General features: G+C 35.8%; 1 protein-coding gene across 1 annotated transcript in view; it reads left to right on the forward strand.

Moving 5' to 3' along the window:
- Positions 1–19046, forward strand: part of ZC3H13 (zinc finger CCCH-type containing 13) — a 162818-nt gene that overhangs the window by 21714 nt on the left and 122058 nt on the right. The window contains exons 4-5 of the mRNA XM_042781909.1: positions 8468–8576; positions 10349–10421. Of these exons, the coding sequence (XP_042637843.1) occupies positions 8468–8576; positions 10349–10421 (182 nt within the window). The remainder of the gene's footprint in view (positions 1–8467; positions 8577–10348; positions 10422–19046) is intronic.

The following is a 19046-nucleotide window of genomic DNA, read 5'->3' on the forward strand; positions in this document are numbered from 1 at the left end:
TAGTAAATGACAGAGTAGAGAAATTTGGATTAATACTAACTTTGAGATTTGTTGTTGTTATGTGCCGTCAAGTCAGACCTGACTTATAGTGACCTCTCCTTGGGTTTCCAAGGTGGTATCACTACAGAAGTAGATTGCCCAACCTTCCTTCCGAGGAGTGGCTAGTGGGTTTGAACTGCCAGCCTTCTGGTTAGCAATCAGGTGCCTTAGGTACTATGCTACCAGAGCTCCTAACTTTGATACTAGAGGTCCTGAAAGAAAATTCATGAATTTGCTAGCAATGTTAATACTTTGTAAAACTAGGTCTATTTTTAGAACAATATGATTTGTAAGCATTACTCTTTGAAAACAAATGTGAGTATGGAGGAGGAACAAAAATTCTGTATATAAAACATTTAGTGCTTAAAAACTAATATTATATTCCTCTATATAATAAATCCAATTATTACTATGAAAGAAAACAGCTTTAGGCTTATAATGGATAAATTTGTAATAAATGTATATTTTAAAATGGATGTTCGTCAAAGGTTAGAACTTTGGTGATGTGCAAATAATTGAGTCATTTTTGGACTGTAAATGTCTGGGAAAATTTTGATCTATTAACTGCAAAGGAAGTTTCTTCAAGCAAGTTGGAAAGGTGTTAGGAAAACTGAAGTAGGAGGTGAGCTTGTCTAAGATAAGTGGAAGAAGTAGTTGAAGTAAAATTGTTTTTCCTCTTATATTTTTTGTCTCAGTTAATGCATCTAGTACATTTTAGGAGCTCTGGTGACATAGTGCCTAAGGCATTTGACTGCTAACCAGAAGACTGGCAGTTCAAACCCACCAGCCACTCCTTGAAAGGAAGACTGGGCAATCTACTTCTGTAGTGATACTGCCTCAGCAACCCAAGGAGGGGTAGCTGTGAGTCAGGGCTGACTCAACGGCACCTAACAACAACCATCACCAAGCAGAAACTTCTATTAGAGATAAACATAGAGTTGGTTTTAGGCTCCAAAAATCAGTTGCACAAATAAGAATAGTGGCTTTTACTGACAGGAGCTGTGGATGAGTTCAAAGGAAGCTAATTGAGTATACTTTCAACAATAGGCAATGTGATGTGCTTGCTAAAAACTTTTTAGTTTTAGTTTCCTCCTTCAGTATTACTATGGATGCTAGGGTAGTGGTCTTTTCACTATAAGTAGGTACTGGTTAAGTTGCAACAAATGTGGTACATTGTTTCTTCCTTTGGAAAGCAAAACAACAACAAAACAAAGAAACAAAAATTAAAGAAAAACTTGAAACAAGAGGTTAAGCAGCAAACATAAAGTCTGGTGGTGGCCTTAAAGCTTTTACAAGTATTAGAACTGTCAGAAACTAAGCTCTGGGCCCATCTATGAAGAGAAAATTGGTGAATTGGAAAATAGAGCTGAAGAATTTATCCAGAATAAAGAAAATGTGATACAAAATACTAGTGAGATTTAAGAATTTGGTGGAAATGCTTAGAAAATTCAGTGTACATCTAATCAGAATAACAGAAAATGAGTAGAATTTGTTTGAGGTAGCATTTGAAGAAACAGTAGCTGAAAATTTTCCATAATTGATGAGGTGTAAATCTGCAGATACAAGAAGCACAACATATATTCAGTAGAATTAAGAAAATCACCTCACTTATACATTTTGTATTGAACCTGCAGACTACCACAGTCAGAGAGAAAACACTAAATACAGCCAGAGGAAAAAAGAAAATGCCTCCTGTAAAGTAGCATCAGGATGACGACATCTTAACAACAAGGAAGCCAAGACAGTGTAATATTTTCAGGGTGTTGAAATAAAAATGCAACCTAAATATGTATGCAGCAAAACTTTTCCAAAAATGATAAAATAAAAATATGCAGGCAAAATTGAGGATATTGACTACTAGCAAACCTTCACTAAGAAAAAGGCTAGAGGATATATATCAGAAAGATGGAAAATGACCCTAGAAGAAAGGTGTCTGACATGCAAATTATGCAAGTGAACAAAGCAAATGTTTAATAAACTGGAAAATATGTTTTGTCTGTGAAGTTATGAAAAGCATTAAGACTGTGAGGTGAACTGTAGTATGAAGTGTAGTGTAAATTGCTTTAGATTTAGCAGAATCCATTCCACCACATTTTCATTTTTATAACACATTGTGTTTTGGGAAATTGACCCTAGATTCTGGAGAGGGTCCTAATTAGTCTGATCCATTCATTTTACTTCCTTTTTCAATTCAGTTCATTCAAGAAGCTGACCTAAGCCATTTACCTGATAACAACTATTGATTCAGAGGTGGTCATGTGACTAAAGTCAGCCTAGTCAGAGTGAAGAAAAGAATTCCTTAACTCTCTGAGTGAGGGAGAGGCACATTGAGGAAACCCAAATTTCTGATGTTTAAAGAAATCAGCCTTACGGTGAAGTCAACACTAGCGATAACAGAATTGTGAGAAGGAAAGAAAACAAAAAATGTTACAATGTGTTACTAAATTCCCCAGCTCTGAACTTTGCCTTTGTTCTGAAAGACTTCATTTTATGTGAGATTACAATTTAAATTTATACAGTTTATAAAATTTTTAGCTTATTGTTTAAGCCCCACTAACAACTCCTCCCTGTAAAAAAGTTAGACATCATTAATACCAGTATAGTTTTAGTTTTATGCCAGGGGAGATAGACGTAGCACTGGCAAGATTAGATTAATTCAGGATACTATGTTTTATTGAGTTAGTGTGCAAGTTAGTATGCCCTGGGGAGATGACAGAATGGTGGTGTTGTTATTTGCTGTGGAGTTGGACCCAACTCATGGCAACCCCCTCTTGGGTTTCCGAGGCAGTATCTCTATGGAAGTAGATCGCCCAACCTGCCTTCCGAGGAGTGGCTGGTGGGTTTGAACCACCATCCTTCTGGTTAGCAGTCACGTGCCTTAGGCACTATGCTACCAGAGCTCCTGACAGAATGGTGAGGACTGTGAAAATCATGAAATTGAAGGCGTGATAAATATGTCTTTGGCCTGGTATAAGAAGATGTTGAAGTGATTTAGTAGCGTTGTTTTAAATATTGAACAAGCAGTCCAGTAGAAGAACTATTTGATTTGTTTTACATAATTCTGGAGGTAAGCACTAGTCTCATTCAGTAGAAATTCTAGAGAGATGTTAAGAAAGAGATGATAAGCATAAAAAAAGTTTTCTAATAATTAGACTGCCTTTCTAGTAATTGGAACCATCTGAAAATGAGGGTGAAGTGGTGAGGATGGTGGAGAGGGATTGTTACCTTGTGAGCTAAAATTTTTTTTTCAAAATTCTTCTAACAGAAGACAAGTGCCTTAGGTACTACGCTATTAGAAAAATGTATTTATCCTAACTTGAAATTTTCACCATGTGCTGAAGCATACATTCAGTATGACCCCCTCCCCATGACTGCTTATAAGAGCTTTTTGGTATATTTATGTACTAATGTGTATTTTATTCTTTAATACACTGAATTTTCAAATGTTGCATAGGATATCAGTGATGTGACACAGGATGTATTTCAAGAGTAAAAATTCATTGTGTTCTGATTTTTCCTTTTTTCTTATTTAGAAACAGAAGCCTATTTCTTCTTTCTTGACTTTTCTTTACCATTTTACTGTGGCACGTTCTACTATTACATAATTTTTTAGTGATTTTTTTTAATGTATTTTATTGAAATATCATTTATGTACAGTGAAATACACAAAACTAAAGTGACATAAGGAGCTCTGGTAGTGTAGTACCTAAGGCACTTACTTGACTGCTAACCAGAAGGCTGGTGGTTCAAACCCACCAGCCATTCCTTGGAAGGAAGTTTGGGCAATCTACTTCCGTAGTGATAACCGCTTTGGAAACCCAAGGAGGGGTCACTGAGTCGGGTCCGACTCAAGGGCACATAACAACAACAACAACAAAGTGACATAGGTCAGTGCTTTTTTTTTTCCCCCCAGTGTTTTCTCTCCACCCCTCCCATCCCTGGCAACCAACAAAGAAAGTTTCCCTGCATATATAAACCTTTCCTTGACCCTCCACAACAACAAACTGTGACTGACTTATTTCACTCAGCATAATGTCCTCCACATTTATCCATGTTATGTGGTGTTTTGCAGACTTTATATTATTCTTTACTGCTCCATAGCATTCCATTGGGTGTATGTACCATAGTTTGGTCATCCACTCTTCCACTGATGGGCACATAGGTTGTTTCCATCTTTTTGCTATTATAAATAGTGCTGTGATGAAAATGAGTGTGCATATATCGGTTCCTGACCTGGCTCTCACTGCTCTAGGATATATACCTAGTAATGGGAACTGATATCTCCAATTCTGGCTTTCTAAGGAATCACCATACTGATTTCCACAGTGCTTGTGTCACTTCAGTCCCACTAGCAGTGTATGAGAGTCCCAATCTCTCCACATCCCCACCAGCATTTGTTGTTTTCTGTCTCGTTGAACCTTGCTATCTGCTGGGGTGAGATGGTATGTCATTGTTGGTTTGGTTTGCATCTCTCTTATGGCCAGTGATCATGAGCATCTCTTCATCTATTGGCTGGCCACCTGAATTTCCTCCTTGATGAAGTATCTATTCATGTCTTCTACCCATTTTTCAATTGGATTGTTAATTTCCTCGCTGTTGAGGCATTGGCGATTTCTATAAATCTTAGAGATAAATCCCTTGCCAGATATGTAATTATTGACAAGTATGAATTTGTTGCTGTCATTTTTGTTATGTGCTTTTTTGTGGTGTTGATTTCTTTGCTGCATATAATTTTCTGTGCTGAGCTTGTTTTGTTTATGAATTGTATTATCACTTCCTTCATTGCTGTTGGTTTAGTATTTGCTAAATATTTGTGCTGGTCTTCTTTTTTATTTTGATGTGAAGGTTTATCATTTTTCTTTGCAGTTACCATGAGATTTACAGTTTTCTTCCCCAAGTTTAGAAGAGTCTGTTCTATCTTATAGTAGTCTTGACATCCCTACCATCTAGAAAGTCTGTAACGACACAGTTTTTTCCCTCTTTTTGGTTTGTAGTTGTCCACATTTGTCAATTGATGTCTCTGGTTCCCTGTTTATAATCTTGTAGGCTTATTTACTTTGGATACTTCCATAGCTGGGTTGGTTTCTGGGTTATATCATCATGTGTGTTAATGGTCAGTTGTTGTTGGCTGTTGTTAATTCTCTGTCCAAAGGACTCCCTTTAGCATCTCTTGTAAGGTTGGTCTGGTTTTAACAAATTCCCTTAATTTCTGCTTATCTGGAAATGTCCTAATTTCACCATCATATTTGTGGGACAGTTTTTCTGGGTATATAATTCTTGGCTGGAAATTTTTCTCTTTCAGGGTTTTATATATACCATCCCATTGCCTTCTCTCCTGTGTGGTTTCTGTCAAGAAGATCTGAGCTTAGTCTTATTGGTTGCCCCTTGTAGGTAACTTTTCGTTTTTCCTGTGCTGCTTTCATGATTCTTCCTTTGTCTTTGGTTTTGGTGAGTTTAATTTTGATATGTCTTGGTGATTTTCTTTCGGGGTCTGCCCTGTTTGGGGTTTGTCGGACTTCTTAAATGGATATATTCTCATTTTTCATCATACCAGGAAAATTCTTTCCCAAAAAATCTTTGACAATATTCACTGTAGTTTCATTTGTCTCTTCCTGTTCTGGAAGAACCTATATGTAGATTATTCTTTTTGATGGTATCTCACATGCACTTTAGACTTTCTTCATTTTGTTTTGATCTTTTTTTCTGATTGATTGCTTTCTAAAGAAGTATTGAGATATTTGCCTTCAATCTCACTAATTCTGTCTTCCATTGATTCAATTCTGCTCCTTTGCCTGTTCAATGTGTTATCTAGTTCTGAAAATTTAGTATTAATCTTTTGGATTTCTATGTGTAGATGTTGTATCATTTCTAATTTTTCATTTATTTTGTCATTTTGTTTTTGTATTGTCTTTCGAAATTGTTCTAGGGTTTTCTCTGTGTTTTCCTCAATTTTGTTAGTGTTTTCCTTGATCTCTCTCTCAATTCATTGAAAATACCTAAATATAATTCTTGTGAATTCCTTATCAGGGAGTTCCAATGCTGTGTCTTCCTCAGGGATGTGTTTTGGGTGTATATCCTGGTCCCTTGTTTCTCCTGCTTTATCTTGCTTCTTTGTGCACACTGTGATGCTCTGTTGTCTCTGAGGCATTATGACATTTTTGTGTTTATATTTAATTGGTTATTGTATGTTGAAGTGACTTGCCCACAAGTATTGTTTTCTTTGGATTTTATCTAAGTAAGCAGGGTACTGTGCTCCTCTATTCAGTAGTTGGCAGCACTTACACAATCACCACCTGTCTCCTTTCCCATTGTCAGCCTCCCATATGTCCCTGCTGTCCTTGGCAAATGGAGCTTATTCTTAAGTCCTTGCAATTTGAATGAGAATGCTGCCACTTTAAAACCCAAAATGACCACTGCTTGTAAACATTCAAAATGAGTATGCCCTCAGTCACTTTAAATATCCAAAATGGCTGCTGCTTGTAAACAATCTAGATGGCTGCACTCTCTGGACAGCGGAAAGTCCACAACTCAGGTTGTTTCCCTCCTTGCTGTTTCCCTTCCTAGTCAAAGGTCACCAGCACAGTCATTCCTGCAGCCCTTGGTGACCAGGGCTGATCTTTATGTCAGTTCTCAGGTCCTAATACCACTTATATTCATGCTGTTGGTCCCGTCAGAGTAGCTGACAGTGCACAGCTTTGACTGTCTCTCTACTTACTGTTTTCATTCAAGTTTTTCCACTGGTTGGTGCCTAATCCACTTCTGTGTAGTTCCTTTCAAAGCTCAGGGCTCCAGGATTCTCTTCTGTACCTCTGTCAATTTTTTTTTTTTTTTTTCTGTGTTAAAGAGGGTCTGTGTAGCTTGTGTCCATCTTATCAGAAGTCACCAATTTTTTAGTGATTTTTGTCAGCCTCTATGTCCCAGCAACCATTTATGTATATGATTTAACAAATAATACTGATTATATAACTTCATACTTAGATATGTATAATGTAGGAGCAATGATATACTAGAGTTCTTTAAACAGAAAATGTGTGAGAGAAATTGATACATATTTTCAGCCCATATACTTTGTGTCTGGTAATGCCCAGAAAAAACTTGGAGCAATTAATATCTTATGTGTTAGTGTCTTTCATAGGTGGGATTTAGAGTGTTAATAAAAGTGAGAATTCCACTGTGTTGGGAAGATAACATTTATAGAACACTAGTTACTTTATTTTCTTAGCATCCAGTGAAATGTAGTTTGCAATCTTTTATTTAATGAGATATTTAATGAAATTTAATCAGCTGAATTATTGTTGTCCTATTTTGTCTATAGGACTGCTTTTATAAAAGAAAACAAACAAACCAGTTGTTCTCAAGTAGATTCCAGCTCTTAGTGATGCTATAGGACAGAATAGAACTGCCCCATAGGATTTCCAAGGCTGTAATAATCTTTAGGGAAGGGAGGCCTGGTGTCTCATCTATTACAATGCTTTGCTGCTAACTGAAAGTTTGGTGCTTTGAATCCACCAGTCACTCTCCATTGGTGAAAGACGTGGCTACTGCTTCCATAAAGATTAGAGCCTTGGAAATCCTATGGGACAGTTCTCCTCTGTCCTATTGGGTTGCTATGAGTTGACTCAACAACAGTGGGTTTTTCTGTCAATCTTTAGGGAAGCAGACTGCCACATCTTTCTCCAGTGGAGTGGCTGGTGAGTTTGAACTGCTGACCTTTTGGTTAGTAATGTAAAACCTTCTGTTTTTTAAGCTGCACTAATAAGGCTTAATTTACTAGTTATATTTTATTTATAATTAAATAGTTATATTGTACCTACCATTTTGGTTTCATCAAAATGAGGGAAATCTCTTTAAAGTCTTGATAAAATTCTTAAATGGGTTTGGATTTATCCATATGTATGTAGGAATATGCTATTATTTTAAGTTGTGAACAGTCTTAATTCAACTAAGGGTTAGTTTTGAAGGTTTACTGTGAATGGTTTACCCCTTTTTTAGTCTCTTCTTTTAAAAAAAAAAAAAACAGCAAACAACTTTTTATTGTGATTTGGGTGACTTTTATAGAGCAGATTATTTTCCATTCAACAGCTCATAGACATCTTGTTTCATGATACTAATTACAGTTCCCACAATGTAATATCTCTCTTTCCATTTCCTCCCTGTGGATAACTTATTAAAGCATTAGATTGGCATTATACATTTTAAATTCTTATATTTTACCAAATTGTCATTCATTACTCAAACAGATGTAGCAGTCTCTTTGCCTTGATGCTGTAATAGGACATGTCACTTCTACTTAGTGGATAAGCAACCATTTGCATTACTGAGTTTTGATAAAATGGAGATTCATGAAATTAAAAATGTTCTATATTATAGTAACTGCTTCATAGGTTTTAAAAATACAGTAATCTCTATGTATGTGCATATTTTTTAGAAAGAATCTTCAAGAGGGAGACATAGGGAAAAGGAAGACATAAAAATCACTAAGGAGAGAACTCCAGAAAGTGAAGAGGAGAATGTGGAATGGGAAACTAATAGAGATGGTGAGTTTCAAGAATCTTTGTTTATATTGTCAATTCTTGATTATTAATTTTGTAGACTTTTTGTGGGCTTCAGAACATCTTTCAATTGTGATCTCTCGATTGTCTCAGGACCATTTTATTGTTTGTTTTTGCCTTACTGGGTTAGAAGGCAGAAACTGGCATACAGTATCAGTACAATGGCAGAGAAAGCTGTTTGTACTGTGTTTCAACTTTTCCATTCCCCCTCTTTTTTAATTTTTTAACTTTATTCTGAAGTGTCAGAGTCCTTTAAGATTTTACTATGTTGGTAAACTTTCTAAATTCCTCATTATCAGGGGTTTTTAAAACAACAAATTTATGTTTGTTGTTTTACATAGGTATGAAAACAAGATTTTTAAATCTTACCATGGAAACTTACTTCAAAGAAATTATTGACTTTCATCTTTCAGAAGAAATTAAAATCAGATGATAACTGAGACCCTGGGTTTATTCATGAAAAATTAGAAAAGTCTTTTTAGTTATTGTCTTAACAGTTAAACATTTATTTTCCACACCATCAATTTTCTGTCTCCGTGACCTTCTGTATAATTAGCAATGTAGCATTCTACTACCAAATACAGAGAAAGAAAACTCACATTTATTGAACGCATTGAGTGTGCTGGGCATTTTAATATAATTTATATAATTGTCTCAGTAACTCAATAGCTTTTTTATTACTACTGTTACAAGTTACCATCTGTGTCAGAGTAGAATGGTGCTCCATTGAGTTAATTGGCTGAATTTTTGAAAGTAGATTACCAAACCTTTCTTCCAGTGTACTTCTAGGTAGCTTTGAACCTCCAACCTTTGAGTTAGTAGCCAAGTGCTTTAATTATTTGCACCCCTTATGGACATCATTACTGTAGTTACAAATGACAAAGCTAAACCAAAGAGATTAAGAATTTAAGAAACTTCCTCAGCAGTAAGCTGAAAACCTAAACTAGGGATCAGCAGTTACATTCTGTGTCTAGCTACCTGTTTCTGCAAATAGTTTTATTGGAACACAGTCACACCCATTTGTTTACATATTATTTATGACTGCATTTGAGCTACAGTGTCTGAGAATAGTATTCTGAGAGCTTGCAAGTCTAAGATACATACTACTGTATTTAAGAATGCTCTGTGAAGACTTGAATAAGACTTGAATAAGACTTGAAAAGTAACCTAAATGACTTTCCAGTAATTGAAACATCACTGCTTTTAAGTAAATCCATTTCATCTTTGGACAGTACTGTTTATTAAATGTAGCTTCTGAGAATGAATAAGAAACTTCCTCTATCACTACCGTTAGTTATATCTATCCCCTTGGGATTTCATGAGTCAGTCTGATTTTTCTTGTACAAAATAGTGGTAAAGGCAGCTATAATGTCCCATTGTAGATGACTTAATTAATCAATATATTAAAATAAAGTAATAAAAGGTGGCTGTTTTAAGGTTAGATAGCAAACTTTTTAAAAGCTGAGGAATTAACTCTCAAACACCTGACAGTCTTTCTTTTCCTTTTAATGGTAAAACCATTCTGAAATGAATACTTTGATTTCATTCTGGAAGGGATACTTCCTTGTCTTTGAAAATAAAAATTTCCCTGTTCTCTTTACAGTAATATCTGTTAATTGTTGAAAATCGAAAAGGTTCAGAAAAACCTATGTCAGTTCTCCTTGTCTCTATTCCTATTATTTTAAACCTTCTCCTTAAATCTCCTAGCCCCTTATTTCTTTTTAATTATGTAACTTTTTTGATTATTAACTTTGTAGACTTTTTGTGTGCTTCAAAACATCTTTTAATTGTGATCTCTCTGTTGTCTCAGGACCACCTTAACATGGAAAGGTAGAAGGTTAAGCGCTTGACTATAAGCAAAAGGTTGGTTGTTTGAACCTACCCAGAGGCACCTGGGAAGACAGGCCTGGCGATCTGCTTTAGAAAAGTTGCAGCCTTGAGTCCACTGTGGAGTAGTTCTACTCTGAACACGTGGCATCATCATGAGTCCTAGCGGACTCGATAGCAACTAATAACATCATTCTGGTTCTGATTAGTTCGCATCTTCTCAGCAGTCTTGTTAATTTGTTAACCCATTGTCTTCTATATGTTTATTACCTATTGAGAAAAATTTTCTCTTGTCCTCACATTCCCTCTTAGCTACCACCGTATTTACCCCAGCTTTATAACTAAATTTCTTGAAAAAGTTCTCAACCTTGTTATCTCACTTTTTCACTTCATGCTTACTCAGTCTTTTCCAGTTTGACTTCTGACACATCTGTCCATAAAACTACTCTTCAAGGTCACTAATAACCTCCTTTTGCTTAACAAGCAGAAATGCTTTGTGTGTATGTTATATGTCGTCTCTGCAGCATTTGATACGTATGAGAGCTCCTATATTCTTGAAACACTCTTCCCTTGACTTCCGTTCTATTGCTCTTCATATTGTCTTCCTGGTCAAGCCCTTCAGTATCATATAGAGGCTCTTTGTATTCTTCCTGCCCTTCAGTGTTGTAGATTCCCAAGGCTTTGCTCTAGACTAGCATTAAAAAAAGAAAAGAAAAAGCTTTTCATGTAAGAAATTTTCTGAAAGGTGACTAATGTCTCTAAGAGTAGTTTTGCATTTAAATTCCACATGGCTATTTCTACATTTTCCATTGATTGAAATTCATAAGCTTTGATCATTGTGTATCTATGATTTCAAAGTATCCATTGAAGGAGTTGAAGCATCAAGTTAGTCATTTCAATCTCTGAAAAGTTAAGACTAAACTTTTCTTGTGCATTTTAATCTAAAGTGAAGAGCAGCTTTAGGTAGGCTCAGAAGAAGTTGATCTATAGTAGTGTTTCTCAGACTGGTTTCAGGACATTTGTGCACTGCTTTTAAGGACCACAGAGGGCTTTTATTTATGTGAAATACATTTTTCAGTAGTTACCATGTTAGAAATTAAATCTTAGAAATTTAGAAAATATTAATTCAATTAAAATTGGCAGTAATGAGCACAATACTTATTCTTATGAAAAATAACTATTTTACAAAGCAAAATTATAAGGAAGTGACAGTGTTTTATGTGTTCTTGCAAATCTCTTTCAACGTCTGCTTTTATAGAAGATGACTAGATTTTTCTGTCTACTTGGTTCAAATGGTTTGTACCTGCCCAAAGGCACTGAAGGAAGAAGTCCAAGCTGCATTGAAGGAATTGGTGAAAAAGAAGGCTCCAGGAATTGATAGAATAGCCACTGAGATGTTTCCACAGATGGATGCAGCACTGGAGGTGCTTACTTATTTATGCCAAGAAATTCGGAAGACAGCTGCCTGGCCAGCTGACTGGAGGAGATCAATATTTATGCCCATTCCAAAGAAAGGTGATCCAACAGAATGTGGAAATTATCGAACAGTATCATTGATATCACACGCAAGTAAAATTTTGCTGTAGATAATTCAAAATGGTGGCAGCAGTATATAACAGGGAACTTCCAGAAATTCCAGCTTCTGAAAGCTGGATTCAGAAGAGGGCTTGGAACAAGGGATATAATGGCTGATGTCAGATGGATGTTGGCTGAAAACAAAGAATACTAGAAAGATGTTTTCCTGTGTTTTAGTGACTATACAGATGCATTTGACTGTATAGATCATAACAGACTGTGGATAACATTATGAAGAATGGGAATTCCAGAACAATTAAGTGTGCTCATGAGGAACCTATATATAGACCAAGAGGCTGTTCTTCAAACAAAACAAGGGGTTACTGCATGGTTTAAAATAAGGGTGTTCATCAGGGTTAAATCCTTTCACCATACTTATTCAGTCTGTATGCTGAACAAACAATCTGAGAAGCTGCACTTTATAAAGAAGAATGCAGCATCAGGACTGATGGAAGACTTATTTACAAGCTGCAATATGACAACCTTGCTTGTTGAAAGTGAAGACGATATGAAGCACTTAATGATGAAGGTCAAAGACTACAGTCTTCAATATGGATTATACCTCAATATAAAGAAAATGAAAATCTTCACAACTGGACCAATAAACAACATCATGATAAAAGGAGAAAATACTGAAGTTGTCAGGGATTTCATTTTACTTGGATCTACAGTCAACACCCATGGAAGCAGCAGTCAAGAAATCAGAGGTTATACTGCACTGGGCAAATCTGCTGCAAAAGACCTCTTTAAAGTGTTGAAGAGCAAAGATGCCACTTTGAAGACTAAGGTGTGCCTACTTCACAGTCCTGAGGTGGTACAGTGAAAAGGTGGTACTTATGAAAAGATGATATTAATAGTATGTGTATTAGGTAAACATATACCCATTTCTTTTGAGTTTATGTTTAATCCTTGAGGTTATGCTTATAACTAGACCTCCTAGCCCATAAATTATGTGTATGTTTAGCTTTAGTAGATAATGTCAAAGGATTTTTAAAAATGTTTGTACCAATTACCTATATATATATATATATATATATATATATATATATATATATATATATACACATATACATATACATATAAATTTTTTTTTTCTTTTTTAAATCATTTTGGAGATGTGTAAATCAAATAAACAAATAAATAAAATCCTTATCAGATTTCTTATCTGGAAATCCCTAATCTCACCATCATATTTGAGGGACAGTTTTGCCAGGTATGTAATACTTGGTTGGAAAATTTTCTCTTTCTGGATTTTATATATATCATCTCATTGCCTTCTCACTTGCATGGTTTCTGCTGAGAAATCAGAGCTTATTTTTACGGGTTGTTCTTTGTAGGTAACTTTTTTTTTCCGCATGCTGCTTTCGGGGTTCTTTGTCTTTGGTTTTGATGAGTTTGATGGTGATATGTCTTGGTGATTTTCTTTGGGGTCTATCTTGTTTGGGATTTGTTGGATTTCCTGAATGGATATATTCTCATCTATAATCATATCAGGGAAGTTCTCTTCCAACAATTCTTGGTTTTCTTTTTCTCTTCCTGTTCTGGAATTCCGATTACATGTAGGCTATTCCTTTTGATGATATCCCACATGAACCTTAGGCTTCCTTCATTTTGTTTTGGTCTTTTTTCTGATGATCCCTTTCCAAAGAAATATAGAGGTATTTGTCTTCAATCTCATTATTCTGTCTTCCATTGATTCAATTCTATTCTTTTGCCCTTTCAATGTGTTATCTATTTCTGAAAATTTAGTATTAATCTTCTGGATTTCTATCTGTAGATTTTGTATCGTTTCTAATTTTTCATTTATTTTGTCATTTTCTTCCAAAATTCTTCTAGGGTTTTGTCTGTATTTTCCTTAATTTTATCAGTGTTTTCCTTGGTCTGTATCTCAGTTCTTTGAAGATACCTAAATACAATTCTTTTGAATTCCTACCAGGGAGTTCCAATGCTGCTGCTTCCTCAGGGATGTGTTCTGGGTCTGTATCCTGCTCCCTTATTTTTACCACTTTATCTTTTTTCTTTGTGTGGACTATTATGGTCTTTTGTCTCTGAGACATTGTGACATTGTTGTATTTAGATCTCTGTTAACTTTCCAGTCAGTTGGTGTCCAGAATGTCCTTATGGTTCCCAATGTCCTTGTGGTTCCCACTGTTCTTGTGGTTCCTGGCAAGTGGAGCCTATTCTTAAGTCCCTGGAATCTGGGAGAATGCTGTGGCTTTAAATAGCCAAAATGGTCAACTACCTATAAACATTCAAAATGGCTGCACCCTCCGGATATGCAAAAGTCCACAGCTCAGCCCGCCTTCCTCTTCACTGCTTCCCCTTTTATTCACCAGCCACCAGTGCAGTCCTTCATACAACCCCTGGCTAGCAGGGCCAATTTTTAGGTTAATTATTAGGTCCTAATGCCACTTGTTAATATCGAAGCTGTCTGTGCTGTCAGGAGCACTGACAGACCGCAGCTCTGTATGTCTCCTTTTTTGGTGTTTTCATTCAAGTTCTTCTGTTGTTGTTGTTATTATGTGCTGTTGAGTCAGACCCAACTCATAGCGACCCCTCCTTGGGTTTCTGAGGCAGTATCACTACAGAAGTAGATTGCCCCATCTTCCTTCTGAGGAGTGGCTGGTGGGTTTGAACCGCCAGCCTCCTGGTTAGCAGTCAAGTGCCTTAGGCACTATGCTACCAGAGCTAGTTGGAGTTCAGTCCACTTCTGTATCCTTCCCTTCAAAGCTCAGGGCTCTAGGATTATCTTCTGTATCTGTGTTAATTGATTCCCCTTTTCTCCATTGAAGAGGGTCTGTGCAGTCTTTCTGCCTATTCTGCCATCTTCCCTATCAGATTTCTAAAGCTGTAATCTTTGCAGCGCATACTGACATTTTTCTTCTGCAACGCTATCGGTGGGTTCAAACTGGCAACCTGTTGGTTAGTGGCTGAGATCTTTACTGCAGCACCACTAGTGCTCCTTGGTGATGTGAAATGGTACATTATTGTGATTTTAATTTGCATTTCCCCAGTGGCTAATGAAGTTAAGAATTTTCTTACATATATTTTTGGCCATTGTATATCCTATTTTGTAAACTGTCCATTTCATAATTCTACTATTTTATTGAGTTATCTGTTTATTATTAACTATAAAAACTCTTTATATATCTAGATATGAGCTCTTTATCAGATGTATGAATAGCAAATACCTTCTCCCACTCTGTCAGTTGCAGAGTAATCTTTTAAAGGAATAAATTTATTCATTTTATTCCTCTGTTAAAATCCTCTTGTCCTATTGCTTTCAGGATAAAATACAAATAATACTAATTTGGCTACAAAATTTTCAATCACCTGATTGCTTCCTGTATGTTCAGCCTTCCTCCCCAAGTCTGTGTGTTTTATTTGGTTCCTTAAGTGTCTTATTTGTGCACTATGTGTTCTCAAAAGAGCTCTGTTGACACATAGGTTATAGCTACGGCTGCTAACCAGAAGTTCGTTGGCTTGAATTCAGCAGCTACTCTGTGGGAGGAAAATGAGGCAGCCTGCGTCTATGATGATTTACAACCTTGGAAAAACCCTATGGCGTAGTTCTACTCTGCTCTACAGGATCGCTGTTAAGTTGGAATCAACTCACTGGCAGTGGGTTTTGGTTATGTGTTCTTAGGAACCAGTGAGTTAGCATAGAAAGTAAAATTATCATTTCAGGAGAAGAAAGTATATGCTAATATTTTGGTAACTTTGGAGGTGGGTGCAGTCTCCTGAAGCAAGGCTAAAACCCAAAAGTTGTAAAATGAAAAATTCTTTATAACTAAGCATAGAAGTTAGGTGATAGACAGAAGGAAATAGTTGACATGTGTAACTTAGAGCATTAATAAAGACACTATTATAAACATATAATGAGCTTCCACAAATACATAAGCAAATGAATAATGAGCTTCCACCAATATATAAGCAAATGATACAAACCAAACCCATTCCTGTTGAGTTGATTGTGACTCAGAGGTACCGTGTAGGACAGAGTAGAGCTGTAGAGTTTCCAAGGCTGTAATTTTTATGGAAGCTGCCAGCCACATCTTTCTCTTGCATAGCAGCTGGTGGATTTGAACTGCTGTCCTTTTGCTGAGCAGCCAAGCCCTTTAACCACTGTACCTCCAGACCTAGAAAATGATAAAGTAGCTTAAAAATAGATCAATAATAATAATAAAAAGGATACATAAATTAGTTGAAGAAATAGAAATACTCAGCCTTAAAGCAGGGAAATGCTGATGAAAAATAGAGACAACATTTTTCACCATTTGATTTGCAGAAATGAAAACTACTAATATTATCAGATGGGAATTTACATCGGTAATGCTGTTTTGTAGGGCAGTTGGGCAATATTAAAAATAAAAATTTTCCTTTGATCTAGCATATCTTGTTTGAGAAATTTGTCACTTGCATGTCAACCAGGGTTGGTATAAAATGCTTATTGCAGTCTTGTTTATAATAGCAAAATATTGAAAATAAGCCAAATGTCCTTTGGAAGGAAAGTGGTTAAATAAGTTATGATATGTTCATATTATGAAGTGCTCTGCAGATGTTCACATGAAAATGGTTGACGTCTGTATGTGACATGGAAAGATCTTTTTTGTTTATAGGGTAATATATGTAGTTTTGGTCTCATTAGTTTGAAGAGAACAATATTAAGGGTTCTTTTTAAGCTTATAAAACTAAATTATTAGCAGTGTTACCATTAGAGTGAGGGTGGCAAGGGAGAATGTAGGAGGAATTCTGTGTTTTACTCTGTGCTTAAGAATTGTTTAATACTTTAATAGTGAACATGTATAAATACAGGGCTCAAATATTTATAGTCTTTAATTCTTACATATAAACCTTTTATTTGTACATGATTCTCATAGAATAAATTCCTAGAAGTAAATTTAGGTATGAGTGTTTTAAGGCTTTTCCTCATATTGTCAAATCACTGCTACTACCACAAAAGGGACATGTCCTTCTTGTATCTTTGCCAGCACTTAAAATAAGAAAAATAAATAAAAATGGCCTTTAATAAATTAAAAAGCCATGTGTGTATATTATTTATGTTTCTTTCTCTTTGTGAATTATTCATTCGTGTCCTTTACCTGTTCTGTTCATATGTAGGAATTCTTTATATATAACCTTTGCCAACTTTTTTTTGTATATTGGATGTATTTCTCTGTTACCTAATAAAAAACTCTTGTGTTATTAAATGAGCTGTTCTAATTATGATGTATTATTTTCCTGATGACTTGGAATCATCAATATGAATCCATTTTTATAAGGTAGTTGTAGTGATAATCCCAGGAGCTCTAGTGGTGTAGTGCCTAACGCATTTGACTGCTAACTAGAAGGCTGGTGGTTCAAACCCACCAGCCACCCCTCGGAAGGAAGATTGAGCAGTCTACTTCTGTAGTGATACTGCCTTAGAAACCCAAGGAGGGATCACTGTGAATCAGATCTGACTTAATGGCAGTGAGTTTGGTTTTATTTTTGTTTAGTGATAATCCTGGGCTATAAAATATGACAGACATTTTCAAAGTTTATTAAATGGCTCCAGACTTATTTTTGAGTTTCTTCTTATGTTTTGTGCTTTCTAGTTTTCCTTTTTTAGTCAAGATAATATAAATTACTATGTGTCTACTTTGTAGCCCATCTCTTATAGACTAGGAAAACCTATCTTAGTTTTTATTATGACAGGTATGTATAGAATAAATAGTTTCTGAGGGAAGACTTGAGAACTTCCCTCAGTTGAGCAAAACATATTAGATGTTTACATTGATTTTAACACGTGCTTTAACTGCTCGGGGATTTCCCTTTTGTTGGGTAATTGGGGATTGAGGAGTGAAAATCGTTCCTCATTTCTTGTATGTGTTTTGTATTGGGGTTATTTCTAGATTGCAATTTTTAGATGAGCAGGGCATTATTGATCATAATTTCTAAAGCTGTGTAAATCACTCTTCTTAATTACTCTTTCCTTTGTTTTGTCCTTGGTATTTAGTGATGAAATTTTACTTTGTCATGATTAATTTAAGGATCATTGAGTCTTGTTATTCACTGATGTAAAGTGCCTCAAAAAAAAAAAAAAAAAAAAAAAACTCATTGCCATAGAGTCAGATCCGGCTCATAGCAATCCCTCCTTGGGTTTCTGAGGCTGTATCACTACGGAGATAGATTGCCCAATCTTCCTTCCGAGGAGTGGCTGGTGGGTTTCAACTGCCAGCCTTTTGGTTAGCAGTCACATGCCTTAGGCACCATGCCACCAGACCTCCCGTAAAGTGCCTCAATAGAGTGTAATATAATAATGGGAGAGAGCCATTATTTATTTAATTAAATACAGTATCCCCAGTTACTTTATCTAATAAAAGTTATATGCTCTTAAGAATTGCTTTCTAACTGAAAAGCCTGGTTTAGTCTGTTTCATAAGTTCCCTGAGAAATTGTCATACTCCAACATAGTTGACTTACCAAGTTCAGTCACATGGGTAGCAAATAATATAGCTGCCCTCTCAACTCCTAAACATAAATGGATAGTTTGCATTCTGAAGCATTTGAACCATACATTAAAATGATGTCCATATTCTTGTGTGTTAAACTGTCAAGTTGTTGTTTTTTTGTTATGTGCCATCAAGTTGGGTCCAACTCATAGTGACCCCTCCTTGGGTTGCCGAGGCAGTTTCACTACGGAAGTAGATAGGGCTACTTATTTTTATTGCTTTGTTTTATTTTTTCATTTTATTTCATAACCCTTGGTTAGGAAATGGTAATATAAAATGATAAAAGTGCAGATTGAAAGGCAGTTCTGCTTGTGCTTAGTCAAGCCTGACAGGGTGTCATGTTCTAGAAGTCAGTAAAATGTCCTCCACTAGGCTTCTTGGCATTTATAGGGTTGTGGGTTGGGTGGCATCAGTAAATTAATTAATGTATATTGTACTGAGATAACTTTGCATACCTATCTTTTTTTCTTTTTTTTTTTTAGGATTTGGGTGAAGATTTACAGAGTAAATTCACTTTTCATACAGCAGTTCACACATACTTTGTCTCATGTCATTGACCA

This window comes from Orycteropus afer, unplaced genomic scaffold (assembly GCF_000298275.1).
Source record: "Orycteropus afer afer isolate SDZICR_OR568_19922 unplaced genomic scaffold, OryAfe1.0 scaffold00194, whole genome shotgun sequence".
Taxonomy (NCBI): domain Eukaryota; kingdom Metazoa; phylum Chordata; class Mammalia; order Tubulidentata; family Orycteropodidae; genus Orycteropus; species Orycteropus afer.